Consider the following 20,375-nt stretch of genomic DNA (forward strand, 5'->3'; position numbering starts at 1 on the left):
CAAAAGACGACAAATGTGCGTTGAGAAGCGGCGTGCACTCTTTTTCCTAATATGTGGCTTGTCTAGCTGTTCTTGTCCTAATACCAGAGCTACAATTCTCTCGTGTATCATTGGGAGCGCACGAGTGCGCTTTTCAATTAAAATTCAATTTACGCGGGGCCTGTTAATCACAATGCCCGGATCAACCGCATTCTCACGTTTTTCTTTCTCCTTATCCGTTTTTATTTCTTCCAAGATAATATTTCCCGAACGGTGGGAAATAAAATAGTTTTTTCCAAAAATTTATTTACTGGTTATTTAGTTATTCGTTACCGCATTGCTCAGAATATTGTAAATATTAAAATAAAAAATATTGTGTGGCTGAAGACCCTCGGGGGGGATGGCCAGTTGCAAATTCTTAGAGGAACTTTCAACGAATTTTCCTCTCCATCGGTGACAATTAAATTCCCGTAAATTCACCCCTTTAGCGCTGAATTATTCATGAAATTCCACTTCGACAGTAAAATGACAACAATGTCAGTGAAGTACATTTTATTCCACTTTAATTACCGCATGAAATGTTATCCCTCCGCAATTTATGTCTTCATAGGCGGTAGCTTTTATAATCTCGACAAACACAATTGCCTTCAGTGAGAACTCATATTAGCATTTACGATAACAAATGACCTCGTTCGTGAAGACAAATTTACGTACAGCAGTTTCGAGACTCCCGATTCGCAATGCATCAGTCGTAAATAAAATTCTCAACGGCTGTTTCATGTTTTATGATTGCATTATCTCGAGAGAGGCCGGATAACCGCGAATTTCACTTTCCAAATGCGAAACGCCTCGACTGCGATGAAGTCCTTACAGATATTTTCATTGTTTTCTTATCTCAAGGGATGTGCTGCTTCAAAAAAAAGCATTTAAAACATTCAAGCTGAAGAAATTATGTAGAATTTCGGAGAACTTTCCCAGAGGAAAAAATCAGCGAAAAATTCTGGTGCCAGCGCGATAAAAAGGTTCATTCGTTAGAGCCAGAAATATTGAAGTCCGAGCACCAGAATTTTTCTAGGATTAAACCGCAAGAGTTTCTGCAATTCTCAGTAAAAATTCCCGTATTGATGCGTCAATGCTTTTAGAACTAAAACAAATTTACATGCCAACACCAGAAATTTACTGAGATTTGCATAAAAATTCGGGCGCTGGCACCAGCAATCACGTCAAGACCTAAACCTGACCCTCGGACGCGGGTAAATTCCGCGATAAAGGATTTTTTTGCCACAGAATAGCGTCCCTTCAAATCCCTCGAATCATATCTCCCAATTTTCCAACATTCCAACAAGTAAAATGAGGACTCCGTTCTGAATCTCAACAACCAGCTGCCACGACCTGTCGTCCCGTAGAGAGTAACCCAGAATGCGAACGGTTAGCCGAGGGCGACTGCGACAAACCTCTCTCAGTAGTGCATACGGTGGTCAATCTTGTCGCGGTAAAAAAGCCCGAGACAAGAAGTAAAAATTGAGGAATAATTTTCCACCGATAGATTATTCTAGACTGATTGAAAGATGCTGCATTAATCAAAATGCTAATGGCTCCTTCGTCCGGTACTATTGACACAATTACCCACATATCGATGTCTCAATCGTGGCCGGAATTCCGGATATATTGTCTGGCCAAAAATAACTGGGATTTAATTTGTTATTCTAGGTGTGTCACACGAGTTAGATAAAACTGGAAAAAAAAACTCACCTAGATGGGCCCCCACCGCTGATGTGGGCATGTGGGCCCATCTTTCCGTTATAAACTGTCTCCAGCGTTACGAAATTCCACGTGTGTCCACATTGTTTCCAGCATTTCACAAGAATAAAGTGAAATTTTTTGGTAGAATTCTAGGCACGCGTGAACTACATCTGACCTCTGTTGACATGTCGCCTTTTCTTTTTTAAATTGATGGTTTTTATTAATCTACAACAAGAGAGAGAGAAAGTCCCTCAAAGATTCTTACGAAAAAAAACGTATTCATTTTTTATGAACGTCTCCACAAGAAGTTTGTTATTTGTCAATTTATTTCATTTTATTTTCACGAAATAAAATTCCCTGCACCAGAAATTTCATTTTTTTATTTATCTACTTACTTTTTATTGTTTAAAGTGCTCAAATCTACATGACTTATTTACTCTGTGATTTAACTTATTCAAAGTGTTTAATTGCAATGAAGTTGACATACTATATATTTGGTTCTGTCTATATAATGAATTTGTGTAAAGTTCTGAGTACTTTTGCATTTGTTAATTTTATTTTGGACCTTTTATTGTTCAGATTGGGATAGTATTTGTTTGACAAACAAAAATTCCAAAATGACGAATCTACGATATAAAATTAATGGACTTACCAATCTGCAATGAAGTTTCATCTTCACGTTCTTATTTTCCTCTTTCAGAGTGTAAAATGCGAGGCGCCATTGGTGGACAGTAGCGCCCTGCCACTTGAGCACAGATCAGTATACGGCCCATCAGCCCAATACGGTCCCCCTGGTCACGGGGCCGAGGAGAATTGGCCGCTGGCGTCACCCGACACTCCGCAAATAAAGCACCTCCAGGTCCAATGCGAGAAGACCCACATGCGAGTGAACATCGAGTTCGATCGTCCGTTCTACGGAATGATCTTCAGCAAGGGCTTCTACTCGGACCCCCATTGTGTCCACTTGAAGCCGGGAACAGGACACTTGAGCGCCACCTTCGAGATCTTCCTGAACTCCTGCGGCATGAGCAGCTCAGCCAATCACAATGTCGCAGCGTACGGCGCCCCAACGCCGTCAGGAAGCTACGTCGAGAACACCATCATCATCCAGTATGATCCCTACGTTCAGGAAGTCTGGGATCAGGCCAGGAAGCTTCGGTGCACTTGGTACGACTTCTACGAGAAGGCGGTTACGTTCAGGCCCTTCCAGGTGGACATGCTGCACGCAGTCACTGCCAACTTCCTCGGGGACAATCTCCAGTGCTGGATGCAGATTCAGGTTGGCAAGGGCCCCTGGGCCTCCGAGGTCTCCGGCATCGTCAAAATCGGCCAGACTATGACCATGGTCTTGGCTATTAAGGATGACGAGAACAAATTTGATATGTTGGTGAGGAACTGCGTCGCTCACGACGGCAAGAGGGCGCCTATTCAGCTTGTTGATCAGTACGGTTGCGTCGTCAGGCCCAAGATCATGTCAAGGTATTGTTATGAATAGTGATTTTAGTCTTTAAGACATTTTCAAGGACCGACATTCATTTCTGTTCCTCGATATTCGTTTTTGCTTCCAAATGGAAATTTTCCGTCGCTTCCGAATGCGACTCTTCTGACGGAAGATCTCAGTTCCATAGTTTCTTCAAGGCCTCACGTCTAGACTGACTCACTTCTCATTATTCTCCTCCAATTCAGATTCCAGAAGATCAAGAACTTCGGCCCAAGCGCATCCGTCGTAAGCTTCGCGTACTTCCAGGCGTTCAAGTTCCCTGACAGCATGAACGTCCACTTCCAATGTGTCATTCAGGTCTGCAGGTACAACTGTCCCGAGCCCAAGTGCGGACATCCGGGTCTTGAATACGCGGGTGGAGCTGCTGGAATCTCATCAGAATACGGATCGCCGGTGCATCAAGGTCTTGGCTCGGAGTACGGTGCACCACCAGTCCCTGAATATGGAGTTCCGCCTGCATACCCTGACCCTCGTCATCCCAGTGGACCCGCTGGTGCATACAGGTGAGCGGCAACATCGGATAGTTCCTTAGAAACTTGCATTAAATTGTCTGAGCGCGGGGGGTAAAAGGAATTTGCTTGAGATGATTTTTCCGAGGTTTTATGGATCCTTAATCCCAAGTTCTTCTTCTCGACCGAATCATGGAACTTATCAAGCTCACAGTTTACTTTGGGGACGCCATATTGTTTAAAATTATTCCTTATTTACTCGTTAAAGTGTTTCCAAGTCATTTCGAAATGTTAGAGACCTGTCGGCTCGAATCGAAGAATTGATACTGATGAACTAATTAATCCCGTCCAGAGATGTTAAGAGAGTTCCGCCTAATTTAGTCGCGAATACGAGAAGGTTAGGTCTTCATATTATTATTATGTCTGATTGACCATATCATCATTATCATCCTTGCAGTGAACCAAATCCTGACATAGTGCCAGCCCCACAAGCTCAGACTTCCTCATCCTCGCCGAGTTCAACGACAGGAGACTCCCCAGCCAGCAGTTCTCCGCAGAGCCCTCAAGACAACATTCACCTGCCACCACCACCTCTCCCCGGACATCCTGCAGGAGCTTACCAAACAGTCAAGAGGAAGGGAACTGTGGGGCCTGATGAACTCGAAGGCAATCTCGCGACTCTCGGTGGACGGCCCAGATCGGTTGAAGGAATGCCAGCAGAATTGAGAGGGGCCAGGAGACGGAGGAACGTCGACATCATCGAGATAGATCCCGTAAGTGGTCCAGTTATTGCCGGTTTAATAATCAGGACATGAAGTAGACGAAAACGCTTCTTCCAAGCTTCTGTCCAGGAACCAAATCAACCAGGAAAATGATGGTCTAAATTTCTCGATTTTCTTTGTTCGCAGAGTCTCTTCCATGAGATGACAGTGGTCTCGTCGCACGTTTACAAACGCGCAGCCCAAGAGATGACCGACGTAAACACGTCGCGAATAATTCAAGTAGTAGCTCCAGGAGACGTAAACTTCGCTCTTGGTGCAGCGAGCACAAGCAACGACACAACAGTCGTGATTTCCAATTCATCAGCCGATCCGGAGACGATCTGCATGTCGTTACCCGGTTTTGTCGGTGGTCTGGTGATGCTTCTCCTCGTGATCATCGTCGCATCCCTCGTCGCCGCATTCCTCTTTGTCCGAGTGCGAGCCGTCGATCGTAAGAACGCCGCCGCCAGCAGTCCCTACGCTCACGCCATTTACCCACCGGACGCCTGCAACATTCCAAATCCCGAATTCGTCAAAGTCGCCAATTGCTCATCATAATGTCGAATCACCTCGAAGCGCCTCGGAGAGAGATGACGGAGGACAATTTACGACTGAGAACAAATTGTCCTGTGCATCGTCCTCATGATCGTTGGCCCATAATTCATTGAAATCATTTAATTATCATCTTGCGGTTGAATTTTCCCTTTCAGGAATTCTTCATGTAAATAAGATCTCGAGATTTAGTGAAGAGTCTCGTGGTATCTAAAGCGCGAAGCGAAAGGATCCAGTCAAAAATGTGAAGATCATTATCAAGTGCGCTTTGCTCATCGACGAAGCACCTGTCAGCGGTATAATCGATTAATCGGCGGTTGTATCGTTGGGTCTCGGTGTCTCGTCGATGAGCATCAGGCGTCGTTCTGGTGGAGTCAGTGTATATAATTAGCAGGGCAGCTCAGCAGAACTCCACCAGAATCTCCAACGAGGCTATCCCTGCCACCTGATTATTATTCCTTCAAAAATAATCATTACTCAATCATTTTTTTATTTATGTACTTGCGTAACTCTTCTATCGATTCTTCATACCTCATTTCACCTTCTCAGTCTAGGGTACTTTGGCTAACTTCGAGGTATCATTCAATTTTAATTTATTTATTCTTTTTGTGATTACGAATTGAAGGTCTACCTCGACGGCCCAAAATACATCGATCCCGCTGGTTTTTTTTTTGTCATTTTGATGTGTCAACTTCAGCTGTATTCTTCGATACTAATGCAATCGAATCGCGATATTTGGGAACGAATGCGCTACGAGATTGACCATAACTTAACTTATTTTTTTCTGTCTGTCACCATTCAATTTCATTTCTACTTCTCTACTTCAAACACCTCTTGATTTAAGTCATTACGATGATGCATATTCCCGAAATGCTGGGGATGCGGTTTATGTACGTGTTGATTGCACGATAAAATTTGGTGAGCGTGCGAAATGCTGGAAAATGGTAGTTATGTGGTCCGGAGGAGAGACACGGATTCAACGTGTTACTACAATTATTTTGATAATTAATATGAATATATTATAATTTTTATTTATGCCAGTGTTTGTCTTGTCATTTAATCCCGATCCTTTTGGCGAACGGGTGGCGCTCGCTCGCGGTCTTTTTCATGACTCGGAATACCTCGAAAATTTGGGAGAGACTGGGGGACGTCTTGGGGGAGGCCCAGGCGTCGAGGACTCGGGACTTCAAGTGGAGGAAAGGATCACTGGTTGTGTCCTTCAAGACTGAGGAGATGGGGGTTTTGTAGTTTACGTCGAACCCCAGGTGGAAGCTGCGGATTATCATTTAGCAATTGTTAAAAATAGACGATCCAACTGAGGATTCGGTCGAGAACGAGTCCACGGCGGTTCGATTAGCAGATTGTAGGTCGACAATCGATTAGCAATCGACTAACAATTGGCCCTCAACAATTAGTCGGATTACTCGGATTCATTAGAAAATATTACCGCACTCCTCACGTAATGTAATCATTATTTACCGGACGGTCCTACGGCCGCAGATGAACCGTAAATTAATATTCCTTCGGTCCAAAATCCGGAGGCTCATGAACTCATTCAATCTGAGGCAAATGGTCTTCACAGCGGTCAACGACTCAATTCTGTCGCTATTTTCCATGAGCTTATCGTCATCGATGGCACATTTGTTATCAGGACTTTGTACGTTACCCCCAGCAACTCTGTATTCACATAGATATCAGATTAACAGGAAGGTTAGGCCAACAATAGCTACGAGATAAATTGATATGATGAGGTTCATTATCATTATCCCAATGTTATTCCCAGAAACCTCAGACGAGCCCAAAAATCGCACTCATAACGAAAAGTAGTATTTTATGACACCGTACAAATAAGTAAATTTTACGACTCCCTTTATTTAAACGTTCCTTCCTCCCCTGGTAACAAAAGACATCGTTCTACCCTCGTGACAAAAGTATTTTTCCGCACACGTAACAAAATATCTCATTTTCCCACTGAGGTTCGAAATAGTGAATTTCGATACGAGTGACGAAGTAGTTTTTGGCTGACAGGGGGTTATAGCATGAAATGGAGGTGACTGATTATGCGATATGACCCATCTCATTAAAAACTTGATCATCCCAGTGTGGAAAAAGGACTTTTCAGGCGAGGGCACCGAAAAAGGAACTTGTTCGCACGAAGAAATGAAAAAATCATTTTTTTTTCTCATCAACGATTGGTGACTACCTTTTTTGCGTCTGTCCACTTGCCTCCAGGGTCTCCAGCAGTCTCGTTGCAGCCACCTCCTGAATAGAGAAATAACGAGTGCAGAAGTAATGAGTCATAAATCTCGAGTGATAAAGAAAAAGTGTGACAAGATAACTTGCGTTGAAGGCTATAAAGGATTTTCATAGCTTCACGATTACCGGTCTACTTGTCTTTACCGTGTAAGTGGAGCCTATTATGGGAGCAGTCTTGCGACGATTCCAGACCCATACCAGGGGCAATATTGCGCCTGGATTGTTCATATAAATACCGCCCATTTGATTGTAGGATAAACTGATAACGATTTTAACTAGATTTTATTGACTTTCGCGAGAACAAAAGTTTGTGGACTTTCGCGAGAATTTATTTTTCACAAACCTCATTTCTCCGTTTTCATTCAGCACCAGTCCATTCCCTAGGGTATCGAAGATCGCGATCATCTGGGGGTCCCGATGGACCCCAGAACCGTCTTTACCACCGGGAGTGAAAATAGTGTAGAGATCATCTGGAAAATTGATTACAGAAAAACCTTCCAAAAAGTTGAGAGGAATAACCAGCGAAATCAACCGTCTTTAATCAGTCATAACTCAAGAACAGCTGAGTGAAATTTCCTGATTTTTTTTTCAATTTTGAGGTCTTTTATTGAGCTTCAAAATGAGATGCGACTCGACTGAATCGCACTGTTGGGTCAGGAGATTTTGACGGTTGAAGACAGTCTCGTCATTTGAAGACTTCACATTTTGTTAGCTTACAATTTCTGTCCTTTGGCTTCTCGATTCTTATCGCCGCATCTCCGTTGGGGTAATAAACTTTTCCCCCACGTTCCTCGTTGACGAAGAATAGTCCGCCGTCCGGGTAAAAGTGACACGGTAAATCCTTGTGCCACAGCAGGTGGGGCTTTGCAATTTCGGTTTCATATAAGATCATTTTTCTCATCGACCTCGTCTTCGGGGTCTTCGTCCAGCCTGACTGTACGTATTCTTCATTTGAAAGTCTGTACTCGATGATATTAACATTTGGAGATGATGTGCGAAGGGGCTTCATCGGGATTTTCGACTTTGGAAATTTTCCAGAATTTTTTTTATCAGATCTAACAATTATTTTTGTCAACATCGAAGTGAGAGTCACCTGATTTATTACATGTCACGACGCCCTTTGCGAGGATATCTCCGTCAGAATTTATATTTTTGTATTTAAAACCTGAGCTGGTCACCATGACAACCGAGTCGTGCTAACTGCAGGATTTTTGCTGATTAAAAAATAATTAATGTACAGGATTGTCCAACATTAGTACATCATTGTACCTCTGCTGAATTTGTTTGTAGTCCCGTAGATAATTAATACAATTTTTTTAATGAGCAAATTAGCGAATTACCATACGGCGCATTCACCCGCTAGAACCGACGGTGGCGGCTCTCACCGTCGGCATCACTCTGGTGTACCCTAATCAGCAGTTGAGCTACATTTACCCGCAGCCCCCCGCCATCTAGCAGAACTACCCAGCACTACAGTGTTTTCCGACGCCGCGAAGTTTCCCTCGACGGCAGCACCGCCAGCAAATCGATGAATCGAGTCGCGTTTTCGAATTCCGCGAGAACAGTTGTGAACCTCGTCCTCGCGCGATATAAATACTCCACCATTCGATCGCGAATAATTAACAAAAAGGCGTAAGTACCCGATAAGTGAGTCTACTCCAGTTTTCGAGTTAATTAAAAGATCGGTATTTTGCGTCATTCGCGAGCGGTTCTCAATACCCGGACATAATTCAACGTTCGACCGATAGTCACCCTCACGATTCCTGGAACGTCGTAGTGGGAGGAAAAAAGCGGGATCAGGTGTCAATTTTGAATACCCGACGCTTCGATAAATCACAAGTGCTCGCGGATGCCCCAGAAATTCGCGAAAGCCCATCATCCAGTTGACCTATTTCCGGGAATTGGAATTGGCCTGTAGTCCTATTTTATTTGAGGTTAGTTTCACAACGTGCGCGGATCTTCCGCGCTATTCCGGGACATAATTGTACGACAAAGTACCAGAATAAACATAGAGTCAATCCATTAATTTATTATTATCGCACAGTGACAGTTCATATTTGCAATGGTTGCCTCCATAAATAAAACGAAATATTTAATTGAATTTGGCAAATAAAACATTGACTGTTGTACCTCACAAAATTTATAAATTCAGTGGCTGTTAATTGTTTGTTCTTATAAAATTTATAAATTCAGAACATTTAATGCTCCGGTGGGAAAAAATGTTTTACGTCACTAAATTCCTGTCCAAGAATTTTTGCACCAGAAGATAAATATTTTCTATAAAAAAATTTGCGCTCAAAAATGTTAAAAACACGTTCACGAAGAAAACATGAAATGTTTACCTCGACGAATCTATAAATTCACTGTCATTCAACACACGTTAGTCTATCTCTTGCATAAAAATGCCTCCAGTGCATGTGTTTCCATAAATTGCTCCGCGAGTGCAATTGTAATTTTATCCGGGTCGTCCCAATGCCACAACACAAGCCCAAAGCCGGGTAAACTCCCCGATGAATTCGTCCTTGACCCGGGCAAATCGAAGGTCATAAAAAATCGGCATCAATTCGCAACAAAATCAAAGAACGATAGGGTAATTTTGAGCACGTAAACGCCAACGTCCCCCCGACCCTGACATTCTTTCCTCGACCATGGACAACGGCATTAGAACGGGGCCGCAATTACGAACGAGGAAATAGCGTAAAAACACATAAATAAAAGAAGTACAATGGAAAAAAAATACAGTAAAAAACAAATAGATAAACAAAATGAATATATTTTTTTAAAATACAATAAGCATTGGGCCTGTTCGCCGAAAGGGCCGGTAAAAAAAAGTATTCGGAATTTTGTGTCTGACGATGTGACGTCGGCATTACGCAACATCACCGCTCGCTTAGTAAATATAGAAATTCAAATTTAGTCGTCTCGAATGAATGTTTTATTTATTTTTCATATTGAAGAGGTGAAAAACGTCACGAGTCAAGCGAATTCGTCCAGTCGAAGGAGAAAGAAAAATTAGAAAAATTAAAAGGGGTGTGAGACCCGCCTACGAAACAACTTGGTGATGAGCCGAGTACAGGGTATGACGCAACGAACGAATGAACGAGTGCTCATCGCTATCACGTACTGATTGAGGCACCAGTCGGCTCAACACCGTTGCCCGCACCGGGCGGGAAACTGACCCAAAGTCTGCGATACGTTGATTTTTTGGTTTGTGGGGAATTATCCGAGATCAAGTGCCGATATGACGCTCTACGATTGCCTCTGCAAGGGACCTATCGCCCTCAACGGTGAGTACCAGAGAAATTTTCCGGGTCTTGACCCTTGGGACCCTTGATGGGCCTAGTGCGGCACCACTTATCGGTGACAGTTAGTCCAGGGCCTAGAGCCGAAAGAAAATCGGCTGATACGGTAATATAAATAAATAGGAAAATATTAATGTTGAGGTGGGACAAAAGAAGGAATGCGAACTCGTGACCTTTCATGGGTTATGAGCCCTCCTATCCTTTCATGAGGAATGGGCCCTGGTAACCCATCATAGGCTATGGGCCCTCGTAACCCTTCATGGGCCCATGAGGCCTGATAATCTTTCATGGACCACGGGCCCTCGAAACCCTTCATAGGTCACGAATGACGAACTGTCACGACGGCCAGGAACGGCCACGGGGTCAGGCGGGCTACAAGGGGCCATGTGGATCACGAAAATCACGTGGAGAAACTGGGGTCGTGGGTTCATTGAGACTCGGGCGAGAGCAGTGATGACAGGATGCGACAGCAGTCAAGAGTAATGGCTTTTCATTCACACGCGCCGGATTTATTCAATTCAGGGATCTGTTTCGTGTCAACGGGGATGAGCTGATCCACTCGAGAGTAATTTAGGCATTTTTCAAGATGAAAATTACCGCGTGGGAATGGAAAATTGGAGTTTAAGTCGACTTGCTTTCGGTTATCAGCCATTGCACTTGCTGATAATTTCGTGGATATGGGAATTATGAAAGAGGTTTTATCACGCGCGCTATTGGCGGAAGATTATCGAATGTTGAGGGATGATTTCCAGCTGTTTTTTCATGCAATTCAGTATTGTTTAATTCCAAACATTACTAAAGTTTCAGTGCAATTATGATGCAATAAATATTTCTGGAATTTTCCCGAAAAAATTCAGGCAACATTTTGTAACTGTCTCCATTCAATAAGTGAATAAAACAAATAAGAAAAATTATAAATGAAAGTGTAATAGAATTCTAAAATGCGAATAGTCCCAAATTTAATTCAAAGTACCCAAAAAAAAAAATTACAAGACTCCATTTGACATTAATTTACTGACCTCTCAACTTTGATCTTCATCGAACTATGGTAATAAAAAACCAATCAATTTTATAATTTAATTTATTCGTAATCATTGTCAAGACCATATTTCGTTATCGATGTTGGCATTGGCCCCTAGCAATGGACGATAATTCGATGTTCATTACGCGAGAATTACGTCATTACCAGCTGCATCTCGCCAGCTTCCTGAATCTCCAAGAAACACCTTGAATTTACGTAATGACCGGTTGATTGGATGATAATAGTCGGGGGGGCTTTCGGTTATTTTTAATTTTGCGATTATCAATTTGTGTCACATTCCACATCCTCGGGGCTGGATTCCACGATGGGAAGTGATAAGGAGTAATCTGATTCAACGTTAAACAAGCGCAGGATTTCGTGTCGCTTTTTAATCGATTAATATATCTGTTTACCACTTCGGCCTTGATGCGAGGAAACTCGAACCTTCAACGAGAATTATTGGCAGTCGTGCACTTGAGTGAATGTGTAATTGCAATATTCAATTTCTATTGGAGAGCGTTCGATAACAACATCAGGAGATTTTTATTTTTGATTTATTTGTGGAATTTTTGTGGTGGTAATTTTCCACTTCTTTGGTTCGTTTTTTTTTTAACCGAAGGAAAGAAAAGGGAAAATTAATTAAAAAATTGGGGAACTTATTGTCTTTCATTCTTGTAAAAATCACCAGAAAACTTTCTTACAACGAATTATGTAAATATATCCCTAATTTTGATTATTTCCGTCTAGACGCACCGTTAATTATTCATAATTTATTCTCAGAATAGGAAAACTTGTTGAATGATAATGTTGATAACAATTCATTGCCTCCCTTGTTGGGAGGAATAATTCACTCCGGATTGCGAGGGATACCGCGCTGATTGAAATTGGGTGTCACCCAATTTACCCTCATTGAGAGATTGAGAGAAAAAAAAAATAATTACGATTCTATGCTCTCGCCGGAGGGAAGTAATTCAATGGAATGTTTCGGAATTCTCTCGGTGGATTCATTCATTCGTCGTAATGGGGCATATTTTATTGAGCTATTCACTCGTGGGAAGACAAACTCAGGGTAATTTTATATTAAATTACAGGGAATTATGAATAACACTGACGAGTGTTGGTGAAAGAAATGATCAAATTATTGTTCTCTGAGGATTTTAGTCATCATTAATTTATTCTTTTCTAATTCATTTTCAATTTTTAATTTGTGTAATTGAAATTCAGTTTAGGTAATTGTTATAGAATCTTTGAATTTATTTTTTTTTAATCCAAAGTAAAACTTTCGTCAATTATATTTAATGACTACAGACAATCGTAACAAAACATGTTTTGATTGACAAATTTGTCCTTAAATATTTTATCTGTTTTAAAAAAATGTGTATATCGCTCAATCATTCTCACTTCTCACGGTCAACTACTTCATTACCATGAAATCATTCACATAATTTTTTTGGTGAATTTTTAATATTTGATTTATCTAATACAGAATGGCTGCGAGTGAAAATACCCAGGAGGGCTGTTCTCGGTGTTCTCATGTTCCTCGCCTGCATGTTCTCGTACTTCATGCGCACAAATCTATCAATCACTATTGTTGCGATGGTAAAAAATATCAAGGGAGGTCCGAAGAAGGAAGCCTATTGCACCGAATTGCTTCATCAGTCCAGTAATATCACTTATGTTCCCAGAAATATTTCAAACGTGAGTATCAGCTGTGTTATTAATTCTAATTTATGATAGGGTTCAAAGTCCACAAAAATTGCTCTGCAAATTTGCAACTCTTCGATTCGCTTTTTGCTTCCAAATGGAAACTCTTTTTTTCTATTCGTAACTCTAAAATTTAGATAAAAATTAAAAAATTAAATTGTTTTATTCGAAGCTGGAAGAGCGATACGAGTGGAACGAGAGGATACAAGGATTTATCCTGGCATCTTATTTCGTGGGTCCTGTGTTAGCTAGTGTACCCGCTGGACTGGCGGCTGAACGGTTTGGCGGTGCACGAGTGGTTGCGTAAGTGTTTATTCTTCGTAAAACCAATATATGAACTGTTTGTTTACAGATAATTATTGAATTATCACCTGCGCCGCTTTCAAAGTTCATGCGAAGGATTATTTTATTGTTTGGGGAGAAAATAATAATTAATTAACATTTTTTTGACAGATGGGCGACATTAATTCCCGCAGTTTTGAATTTGCTGACACCTTTGGCGGCGAGTCTCCATTGGTCGGTGGTTATGATTCTTCGATTTTTGATGGGATTCTCGGGGGTAAGGAGATTTCCTTTTTATCGTGGTTGGTGACTTGAGATCAATCGCGTCTTCAAAAAATTTATTTGCAACAAAAAATGTAAATTTTTTGATGTTTTTCTTTATTCAAAGTTATATAATGTAAGTTTAATTTTTATTGAGCAATCGTGAGAATCTTTCTACAGTAGTACTTACCAAATGTCGTTATCAACAAACACATTAGACTTTCAATTTCCCAAATCAAATAGATCGATATCAACGAGACAAAAGTGACTGCAATTCATGTGCTCCACTTTCAGAAGTGCATTGGACAGAACGGATTGAGCCCAATGACGTTCATATTGTTGACTTAACTGACCCTTGCACACATCACGTGATAAAGTTCTAAACATTTGCTTTTTATTTTCAGTGCGCTGTCTACCCAGCTCTGCACGCAATGATTGCCAGATGGGTGCCACCGCAGGAGAAGGGGATGTTCGTGTGGACAATGCAAGGTGAATCATCTGAAAATTATTGAACTCAACTGAACGAGTCATTAAAAATCCCACGACAAACTCTTTTTACCCGCTGTCCCCCCACCTCCAGATTCCACCATTACATATTATTCGACAATTCATCGTCGTTAATTTTATTAAAATTTAAATTCATTCTTTCAACGAATTGCAGGCGGACCCTTCGGCACCTTCGTTACCCTGTCCCTCTGCGGCGCGGTGATATCCGCCTTCGGATGGAAGGCGGCCTTCTACACAACGAGTGGTCTGACGCTGGTGTTCTACGTCCTCTGGTTGTGGCTGGCATACGACACCCCAGACGACCACCCGACGATAACCCAGGAAGAAAAATCCTACATAAAGGAGAAGATCGGCTCATCAGTGAGTAAGCAGAAGGTGAGCCTGCCCTTGAGGCATATGGTGACGTCCCTGCCGTTCCTCGCGCTCATCTACGCCCACTTTGCGAACATGTGGGGGATCTACTTCATCTCCACCAACGGCCCCAAGTACAGCCTCGAGGTATTGGGCTTCAACATGAAGAAGGGCGGTTTCTTGACAGGACTTCCTTACATCGCTCGACTGGGAACTGGAGTCCTCTTCGCCGCTGGAGGTGACTTTCTGCGGCGCAGGGAGATCATCAAGCTCGTCTGGATCAGAAAGCTCTTCATGATCTTCTCCCACGTCGGCCCTGGACTGGCCCTCCTCGTCACCACGTACGTCGGCTGCGACAAGAACGCCGCCATCGTTATGATCATTGGCGCTCTGGCTTTGAATGGAGCCGCCTGCCAGACAAGTCTCCAAAATCATCAAGATCTTGCTCCCAATTATGCTGGCTCTTTGTACGGAGTTATGAACACCATTGGAAGCTTCCCCGGATTCATCATTCCACCAGTCGTTGGGGCACTCATCTACGATCAAAGCGGCGTTCACCAGTGGCGAATCATATTCTGGATTTCCGCTGTTGTCTTCTTCTCGGCGACTGCTCTCTTCTGGGTGTTTGGATCCGCCAGTATTCAACGGTGGAATGATCTCAATGCCAATCCTGAAGTGGCTACTAATGGGGTGACAAAGGAGGAGGAGAAACAGCTCAATGATATCAGCAAGGCACCAGTGCAGAGTGAAACTGAGGATGAGAATGAGAAACTCTGATTCTGAGGAGTTTAATCGAGGGAGTTGGGAAGAATTGGGGAAATCGCGGGATATTAAGAGGGGGAGGAAGGGGTGGATATTTGATGATGAAAATTATTGGGGTGACATGCTCAGAGGAAATTTTACAATGTCAGCAAATCGACAATTTTTTTTAAAATACTGTTTTTTAATTTTTTTTAAATGACGTAGGCAACCTACGATAGCTTAGGAGAAGTGAAACAATGGAAATAATTTCTAAAGTTTCCGTTTGTGCATGAGGCGAATGAATCTAGGGTAATTTTGGCATTTTTCCTACTTTTGTTGACCGCCGGGAATGCAGGGAAAATGTTAAGATACGGGGGATACATCGATATTCTATTCAACCACATGTATCACTGACGGGTTGATAAAATTGAATGATTGTTACGATTCTCATAGGCTATTTATGATGTATTGCGTGATTATCCCAGGGTTGACCCTATTCTCCTGGAACAATTCTCTTTGCCATACTCTAGGGGTAAATTAATAGCATTATTGTAATAGGTTAATTTGATCGGAGGCCGATGCCACGAACTAACGAAATTTATCGTCGATCAAATGATATCTAGCGTTAGGGGCAGTTTTCTCTTTTTTAAGTGGAAATAATTTCGTTCCAGATGTGTTCCGCTGATTCAAGGAATCTCAAGTAAAATGATTCGATGTCATCAAACATAATCAGATAAATATGGTACAAAATAATTTTCTGTGGATTCGGAAAATTTCAAAATATTTTTCTGGAATTTACGAGTGTCAGTAAATAATAAATTGCAGATAGATCGTGACTCGTGTACAAATGAGGATCAATAAATGAATGTTATTAATTATCACTGTGACAAGCACCGCTGATATTCATCGAGAGAAAACATAAATTCTCAGAAAATGCCGTACATGTTAACTGCATTCGAATGCCTACTTATTTTTTAAAGTATTTATGAACAACTTTTACTCATATCTGTCGACTGATTTTTTATAAAATCGACTGATGTGTTTTTTAACCCTCGAATCGTCGCACCTCGTCACCAGATTATCCAATTGCGTGCGGAGCGCTACACCGTCCGCGTATTGTCAAGTGCGAGGTCGCCACAGCGTTCTGCAGAGCTCAATTCAAAGCTCGTTTCAATCAAATACGCCCAGAGTTCAATAATTTATAACTCATCGATAAATAATAACTCAACATCAGAGTTCAATACCGCACAGTCCGCGCGATATTTTTATTTTCAAGTTGAAAAAACTCGAGATGTGACAACGTCGCGTGGCAAAATGCCGCTGCGGAACATAAAATTAATTATAATTGACGAATTTATGTTTTAGTTTATTTCAAGGAAATAAAAAAAATGGCGCTTGTGTTATGAAGCAACGGTTCGAGGGTTCTGATAATAAATAAAATGTCATTTATCTGTAAGACTTGATGCCAAAAACGGAATTGTCTGCTCAATGACATTAACTATTTTCTTTTTTTGTAAACGTCCTATTTTTTTTACGCAGCAGCATCACAAGAGTAACAAAACATTCTAAAAATTTGGTTTTTATTTTTTCGAAAAATAGATTTGCATTTAATCGACGAGATGTGTCTCGTCGTTGATGAAATTAAAGTCAATGTGTCATGAATGATTATTCACTTTTGTCATTTTTTTGTGATGTTTGTCAATGTATTTAAAATCAGTGCGATAATAAATATAGTCATAATTAAACAATCTCTTTATTATTTATCCTGTGGAGCGGTTCGAGTCTTTCTCATTTCCATCGAGAGGGTCTTCAATTTTTCCTGAATTTGTTTATTTAAAAAATCGCAGATGCACTCGTCGCTGTCAGGGGGAGTGTGATCTGTGCAAATATAGGCCCTTTTTGGTCTGCGAGAAGTTTGCGGGACCATTTCTGGGGACATGTGTTTGGGGTCCTCAATGATGTTGAAGACAGGACACGTCTCCTGAGTGCAGAAGGTACTCTTGAGGACTTGGAGGGCCTCAATTGTGCTCTTGGGTAAGGGAATTTCCGATTTCGAGGGTCTGCAGTTGCTTTGGGATTGTCTTGTGGAGGTAGTGGACTTACTGCCTTTGCTGGGAGTCTCTGGGAATACCCAGGCGTCGGCTAGAGCTGTATCGACCACCCGGGACCAACCACTTGTCGATTCTGGGGGTAATAGATTCATAAATAAATATTAAGCGTTGTAGGAGAAAATAATTTCGAAAGTTCCTGTAGACAAATGACTTTCGATTCTCCTAAATTTTTTTTAAAACATGAAGTGTCCGCAAGATGGCGGACGCGAATGTCTGGCGTCGAGACCCCTCCACCTCGCATTTTTGAACATTTCTAAAAAATATTTATCCTCTACGATTCTCTTTAAAATCACCTCATGCGATTCCTGCGACAAGAACAATTGTTTATCCAATTTTTTTTGTTCTCCGTTGTTTTTCTATTTCTCTCATATTTCTAACCTTTCGGGTAGTCGTATTTACCTGAAACTTGCGGTTTTTCTTCTACATCAGCCAGGCAAGGACATGGTTCATATGAACTCAAAGATTCACTTGGTGTTTCACCCCCGATGGGAGAATTAATTTGAACAGCTGATTCCTCCAGGGAACACGGCCGTTTCACGTCGGGTGTCGCCTCCGTAGGATTCATGACGACGTAACACGGTTTGTAAGCCAAAAGGATATCCTGCGTTCGGAGGACCTTGGTCTCCTTCGGAGGTTCCACCTCCTCGGCCAAGCACCAATGGCAGTTGGACGGCGTCGGGCAGACGCAACATACGACTTCTTTATTCTCTTGGAATTTTCGGAGCTGGGGGACGCCAGCAAGACCCGTCTGGGTCGACGCGTCCTCTGTCTCTTTTTTCTTCCGCATCGACCTCAACAACTTTCGCTTTCTCAGGGTGAATATTTCGTCGATCGGCGGACCTTAATAAATGACGAGGATTGAAACAAAATAAGTCTGTCATCTCTTGCGTCAAAACTAAAGCAATTTTTTAATAATTTTTAAGGGGAAAAAAATTGTTTAAAACTTTTAGATATCGTAGTTCCCGAACTTCGTCGTTTCTGAGTCTAGAAATTTCTTTCTAAATTAAAAAAAAATCGTGGGATGATTTGTTTGCCGCAGTTTGGCAATGCGTCATTTAACCAAAATATCCAGGGCAACTATTGTTTAAACCTACCCTGATAAATATTCTGAATATCATCCAACTTCTTTCCAATAACGCAACTCTTCCCGACAACGCGACCAAGAACGAACTCCGCGGCGTCTCTCGCATCCGTTGCAACGATTTCCGAAACTGCGTTTAAAATCCCATCGACAATCGGCAGAACCATGGCAGCAGCCTCCACGGGATCAGAAATAACTGATCTCCTCAAGGTCTTCAGGATCTCATCGTCCTTAGCATCAAATGGACGACCAGACGCCAGAGTCTGAATGGCTTCGTCTCTCGCCGGGAGCCGAACGAATTCGCTGCACCGGTCGACGATTTCATCCACAACGTCATCAACGAGCATTCGATTGTAAACTCCAGCATCGACCGAGCCCTCGAGCAGGTCCTCAATGAATCCCTTGACCTCGAGGTAGTCATCCAGGAGCTTTGAGGTGGATTTACTCGGCTCCAAGGTCACGCTCGTCTGTCCTTCGAAGTCAAACATGAATCCCTTCGTCCTGTTGTTGTGTTTTATAGTCGTTTGGATTTCCATGTCGTCTGTCTGGACGATCACCTCGGGATCGGTGTCCGTCATCCAGAGAGTTCGATCAATGACGAAATTTATGAGATCTGAAGTCTCGATCTTCAGGGATTCGTCCTCGGTGGCGCTCACCATCAGCTGAGGATCGTTCTGCTCGTCGTCTGTGATGTCTGTCATGAGACCTTTCAGAATTTCATGCTGAGGTAGATCCTCCAGGACTGTGATGATCGTCTGAGTCAGCTGACTCGTCTTCAGCTTGGGAAGCGTCTTCTTGTTAAGGACATCTAGTCGGAAAGATAACTGGGATGTAAGGAGTGACACCCGTTGGTGGGTCAGACAAAATTGGGTTTTTTCTGAATATATTGTGAGGAAGCTTTTTATTAAAGAAATACGTAAAAAAACAGCGTATAGCAGGCTTAGGGTGCTTTAATAATTCGCGAAGCATTTACAAAAATATTGGGTTCCGTTGTTCCTGTGGTCGATCTAGAGGAGCTCCGCCAAAAGGTGTCAGTTGGTGAGGGAGATATCTCTGATTTAAATTATCGAAAATAAAAAAAACGAAGGATTTATTTTTAGGATAGATGAATATATGTAATGACGGGCGGAATAGTGAATATTTTGATTTTTGACAAAATGGGAGCTTCTCAAAAAAAGTGTTTTTTTTTTCCAAAGAAATTGACATTTTAAAGTGGATTAAGAATGTTATGTCATGATCCGAGACAGCCGATTAATTTGGTAATTTTCAGATCATAAATTCACGAACAAAGCGGAGGTTTAAAAAAATCAACGAAAAAACTCCGAAAAAGGTCAGAAAAGGTCAGATGGAAATGCAAACTCACTGACAACAGTCCTAGCTGTCTGCCCAGGAGGAGGTGGACAGTTTCTCCCGATGTACAGAGTTTGAATGGCTTCATCTTGATGTGAAATCACGTACTCAACCTTTGAAATTCCTTTCATGTACGTTTGAACTTCCGTCTCCTGAAATTCCGCCTTCTCCAGTTCCCGAGGATCTATGAAGTCGTGGGTTACTTTCACCAGAGTTTCCCTGTGCGCGATGTGGTCGGTGTCCAAAATGAGAGGCGAATCCTCCGGTGCTGATATAATTGTCGTCTCTGTAATTTCCCGAAGAAATCCATCTTCCTCGGGAGTGATGGTGAACAGAGTTTGCGCCCATGTATCATTTTCCATCGGCGACGGTGGCTGAATTTGGAAGAGGTCCAGTACAAAAGGTTATGAATAACATGAATTT

The 20,375-nt window shown here is 42.1% G+C and overlaps 4 protein-coding genes across 9 annotated transcripts in view; 2 read left to right on the top strand and 2 right to left on the bottom strand.

The window, feature by feature from the left end:
- The window catches only part of LOC135161756 (cuticlin-4), an 18,061-nt gene extending 12,041 nt beyond the window's left edge, over nucleotides 1-6,020 (top strand). For all 3 annotated transcript variants that reach the window (XM_064119617.1, XM_064119616.1, XM_064119618.1), the window contains exons 3-6: nucleotides 2,423-3,201; nucleotides 3,409-3,726; nucleotides 4,130-4,445; nucleotides 4,581-6,020. In XM_064119617.1, the coding sequence (XP_063975687.1) occupies nucleotides 2,423-3,201; nucleotides 3,409-3,726; nucleotides 4,130-4,445; nucleotides 4,581-4,991 (1,824 nt within the window). In that variant the 3' untranslated portion in view covers nucleotides 4,992-6,020. The remainder of the gene's footprint in view (nucleotides 1-2,422; nucleotides 3,202-3,408; nucleotides 3,727-4,129; nucleotides 4,446-4,580) is intronic.
- Nucleotides 5,572-8,878, bottom strand: LOC135161758 (uncharacterized). 3 transcript variants are annotated; one of them, XM_064119624.1, is made up of 8 exons: nucleotides 8,511-8,878; nucleotides 8,335-8,441; nucleotides 7,959-8,262; nucleotides 7,585-7,711; nucleotides 7,386-7,500; nucleotides 7,189-7,247; nucleotides 6,465-6,662; nucleotides 5,572-6,257 (listed from the first exon to the last, which is right to left on the bottom strand). In XM_064119624.1, the coding sequence occupies exons 3-8, from the start codon at nucleotides 8,248-8,250 to the stop codon at nucleotides 6,038-6,040; spliced, it is 1,011 nt and encodes a 336-aa protein (XP_063975694.1). In that variant the 5' UTR covers nucleotides 8,251-8,262; nucleotides 8,335-8,441; nucleotides 8,511-8,878; the 3' UTR covers nucleotides 5,572-6,037. The 3 variants fall into 3 exon arrangements, with proteins under 3 accessions (XP_063975694.1, XP_063975692.1, XP_063975693.1); XM_064119622.1 differs by having other exon boundaries at nucleotides 7,959-8,441; nucleotides 8,582-8,878; XM_064119623.1 differs by having other exon boundaries at nucleotides 7,959-8,441.
- Nucleotides 8,743-17,158, top strand: LOC135161757 (sialin-like). 2 transcript variants are annotated; one of them, XM_064119619.1, is made up of 7 exons: nucleotides 8,743-8,873; nucleotides 10,199-10,528; nucleotides 13,051-13,262; nucleotides 13,441-13,571; nucleotides 13,722-13,827; nucleotides 14,216-14,300; nucleotides 14,473-17,158. In XM_064119619.1, exons 2-7 carry the CDS (start codon nucleotides 10,483-10,485, stop codon nucleotides 15,444-15,446), a joined length of 1,554 nt encoding a protein of 517 aa, XP_063975689.1. In that variant the 5' UTR covers nucleotides 8,743-8,873; nucleotides 10,199-10,482; the 3' UTR covers nucleotides 15,447-17,158. The 2 variants fall into 2 exon arrangements, with proteins under 2 accessions (XP_063975689.1, XP_063975691.1); XM_064119621.1 differs by lacking the exon at nucleotides 8,743-8,873 and adding an exon at nucleotides 8,927-9,175.
- LOC135161755 (uncharacterized) lies at nucleotides 16,983-20,314 on the bottom strand. The gene is made up of 4 exons (XM_064119615.1): nucleotides 19,966-20,314; nucleotides 18,616-19,410; nucleotides 17,921-18,361; nucleotides 16,983-17,594 (listed from the first exon to the last, which is right to left on the bottom strand). The coding sequence occupies exons 1-4, from the start codon at nucleotides 20,312-20,314 to the stop codon at nucleotides 17,167-17,169; spliced, it is 2,013 nt and encodes a 670-aa protein (XP_063975685.1). The 3' UTR covers nucleotides 16,983-17,166.
- Between the last annotated feature and the right edge of the window lie 61 nt (nucleotides 20,315-20,375).

This window comes from Diachasmimorpha longicaudata, chromosome 4 (assembly GCF_034640455.1).
Source record: "Diachasmimorpha longicaudata isolate KC_UGA_2023 chromosome 4, iyDiaLong2, whole genome shotgun sequence".
Taxonomy (NCBI): Eukaryota; Metazoa; Arthropoda; class Insecta; order Hymenoptera; family Braconidae; genus Diachasmimorpha; species Diachasmimorpha longicaudata.

Bases quoted from the DNA above. Each gene is read 5' to 3' on its own strand.
- LOC135161758 (XM_064119622.1), bottom strand. From the start codon at position 8,319: ATGTTGACAAAAATAATTGTTAGATCTGATAAAAAAAATTCTGGAAAA. The intron at 7,712-7,958 runs GTAAGCTAACAA...TCAATTTTCCAG, and splicing joins GAAGCCAAAGGACAGAAATT to ATGATCTCTACACTATTTTC. The intron at 6,663-7,188 runs GTAGTCACCAAT...ATGTGAATACAG, and splicing joins AGTGGACAGACGCAAAAAAG to AGTTGCTGGGGGTAACGTAC.
- LOC135161757 (XM_064119619.1), top strand. From the start codon at position 10,483: ATGACGCTCTACGATTGCCTCTGCAAGGGACCTATCGCCCTCAACG. The intron at 13,263-13,440 runs GTGAGTATCAGC...TTTTATTCGAAG, and splicing joins TTCCCAGAAATATTTCAAAC to CTGGAAGAGCGATACGAGTG. The intron at 13,828-14,215 runs GTAAGGAGATTT...TTTTATTTTCAG, and splicing joins TTTTGATGGGATTCTCGGGG to TGCGCTGTCTACCCAGCTCT.
- LOC135161755 (XM_064119615.1), bottom strand. From the start codon at position 20,314: ATGGAAAATGATACATGGGCGCAAACTCTGTTCACCATCACTCCCGAG. The intron at 19,411-19,965 runs GTGAGTTTGCAT...CTTTCCGACTAG, and splicing joins GACAGCTAGGACTGTTGTCA to ATGTCCTTAACAAGAAGACG. The intron at 18,362-18,615 runs GTAGGTTTAAAC...TCATTTATTAAG, and splicing joins TATTCAGAATATTTATCAGG to GTCCGCCGATCGACGAAATA.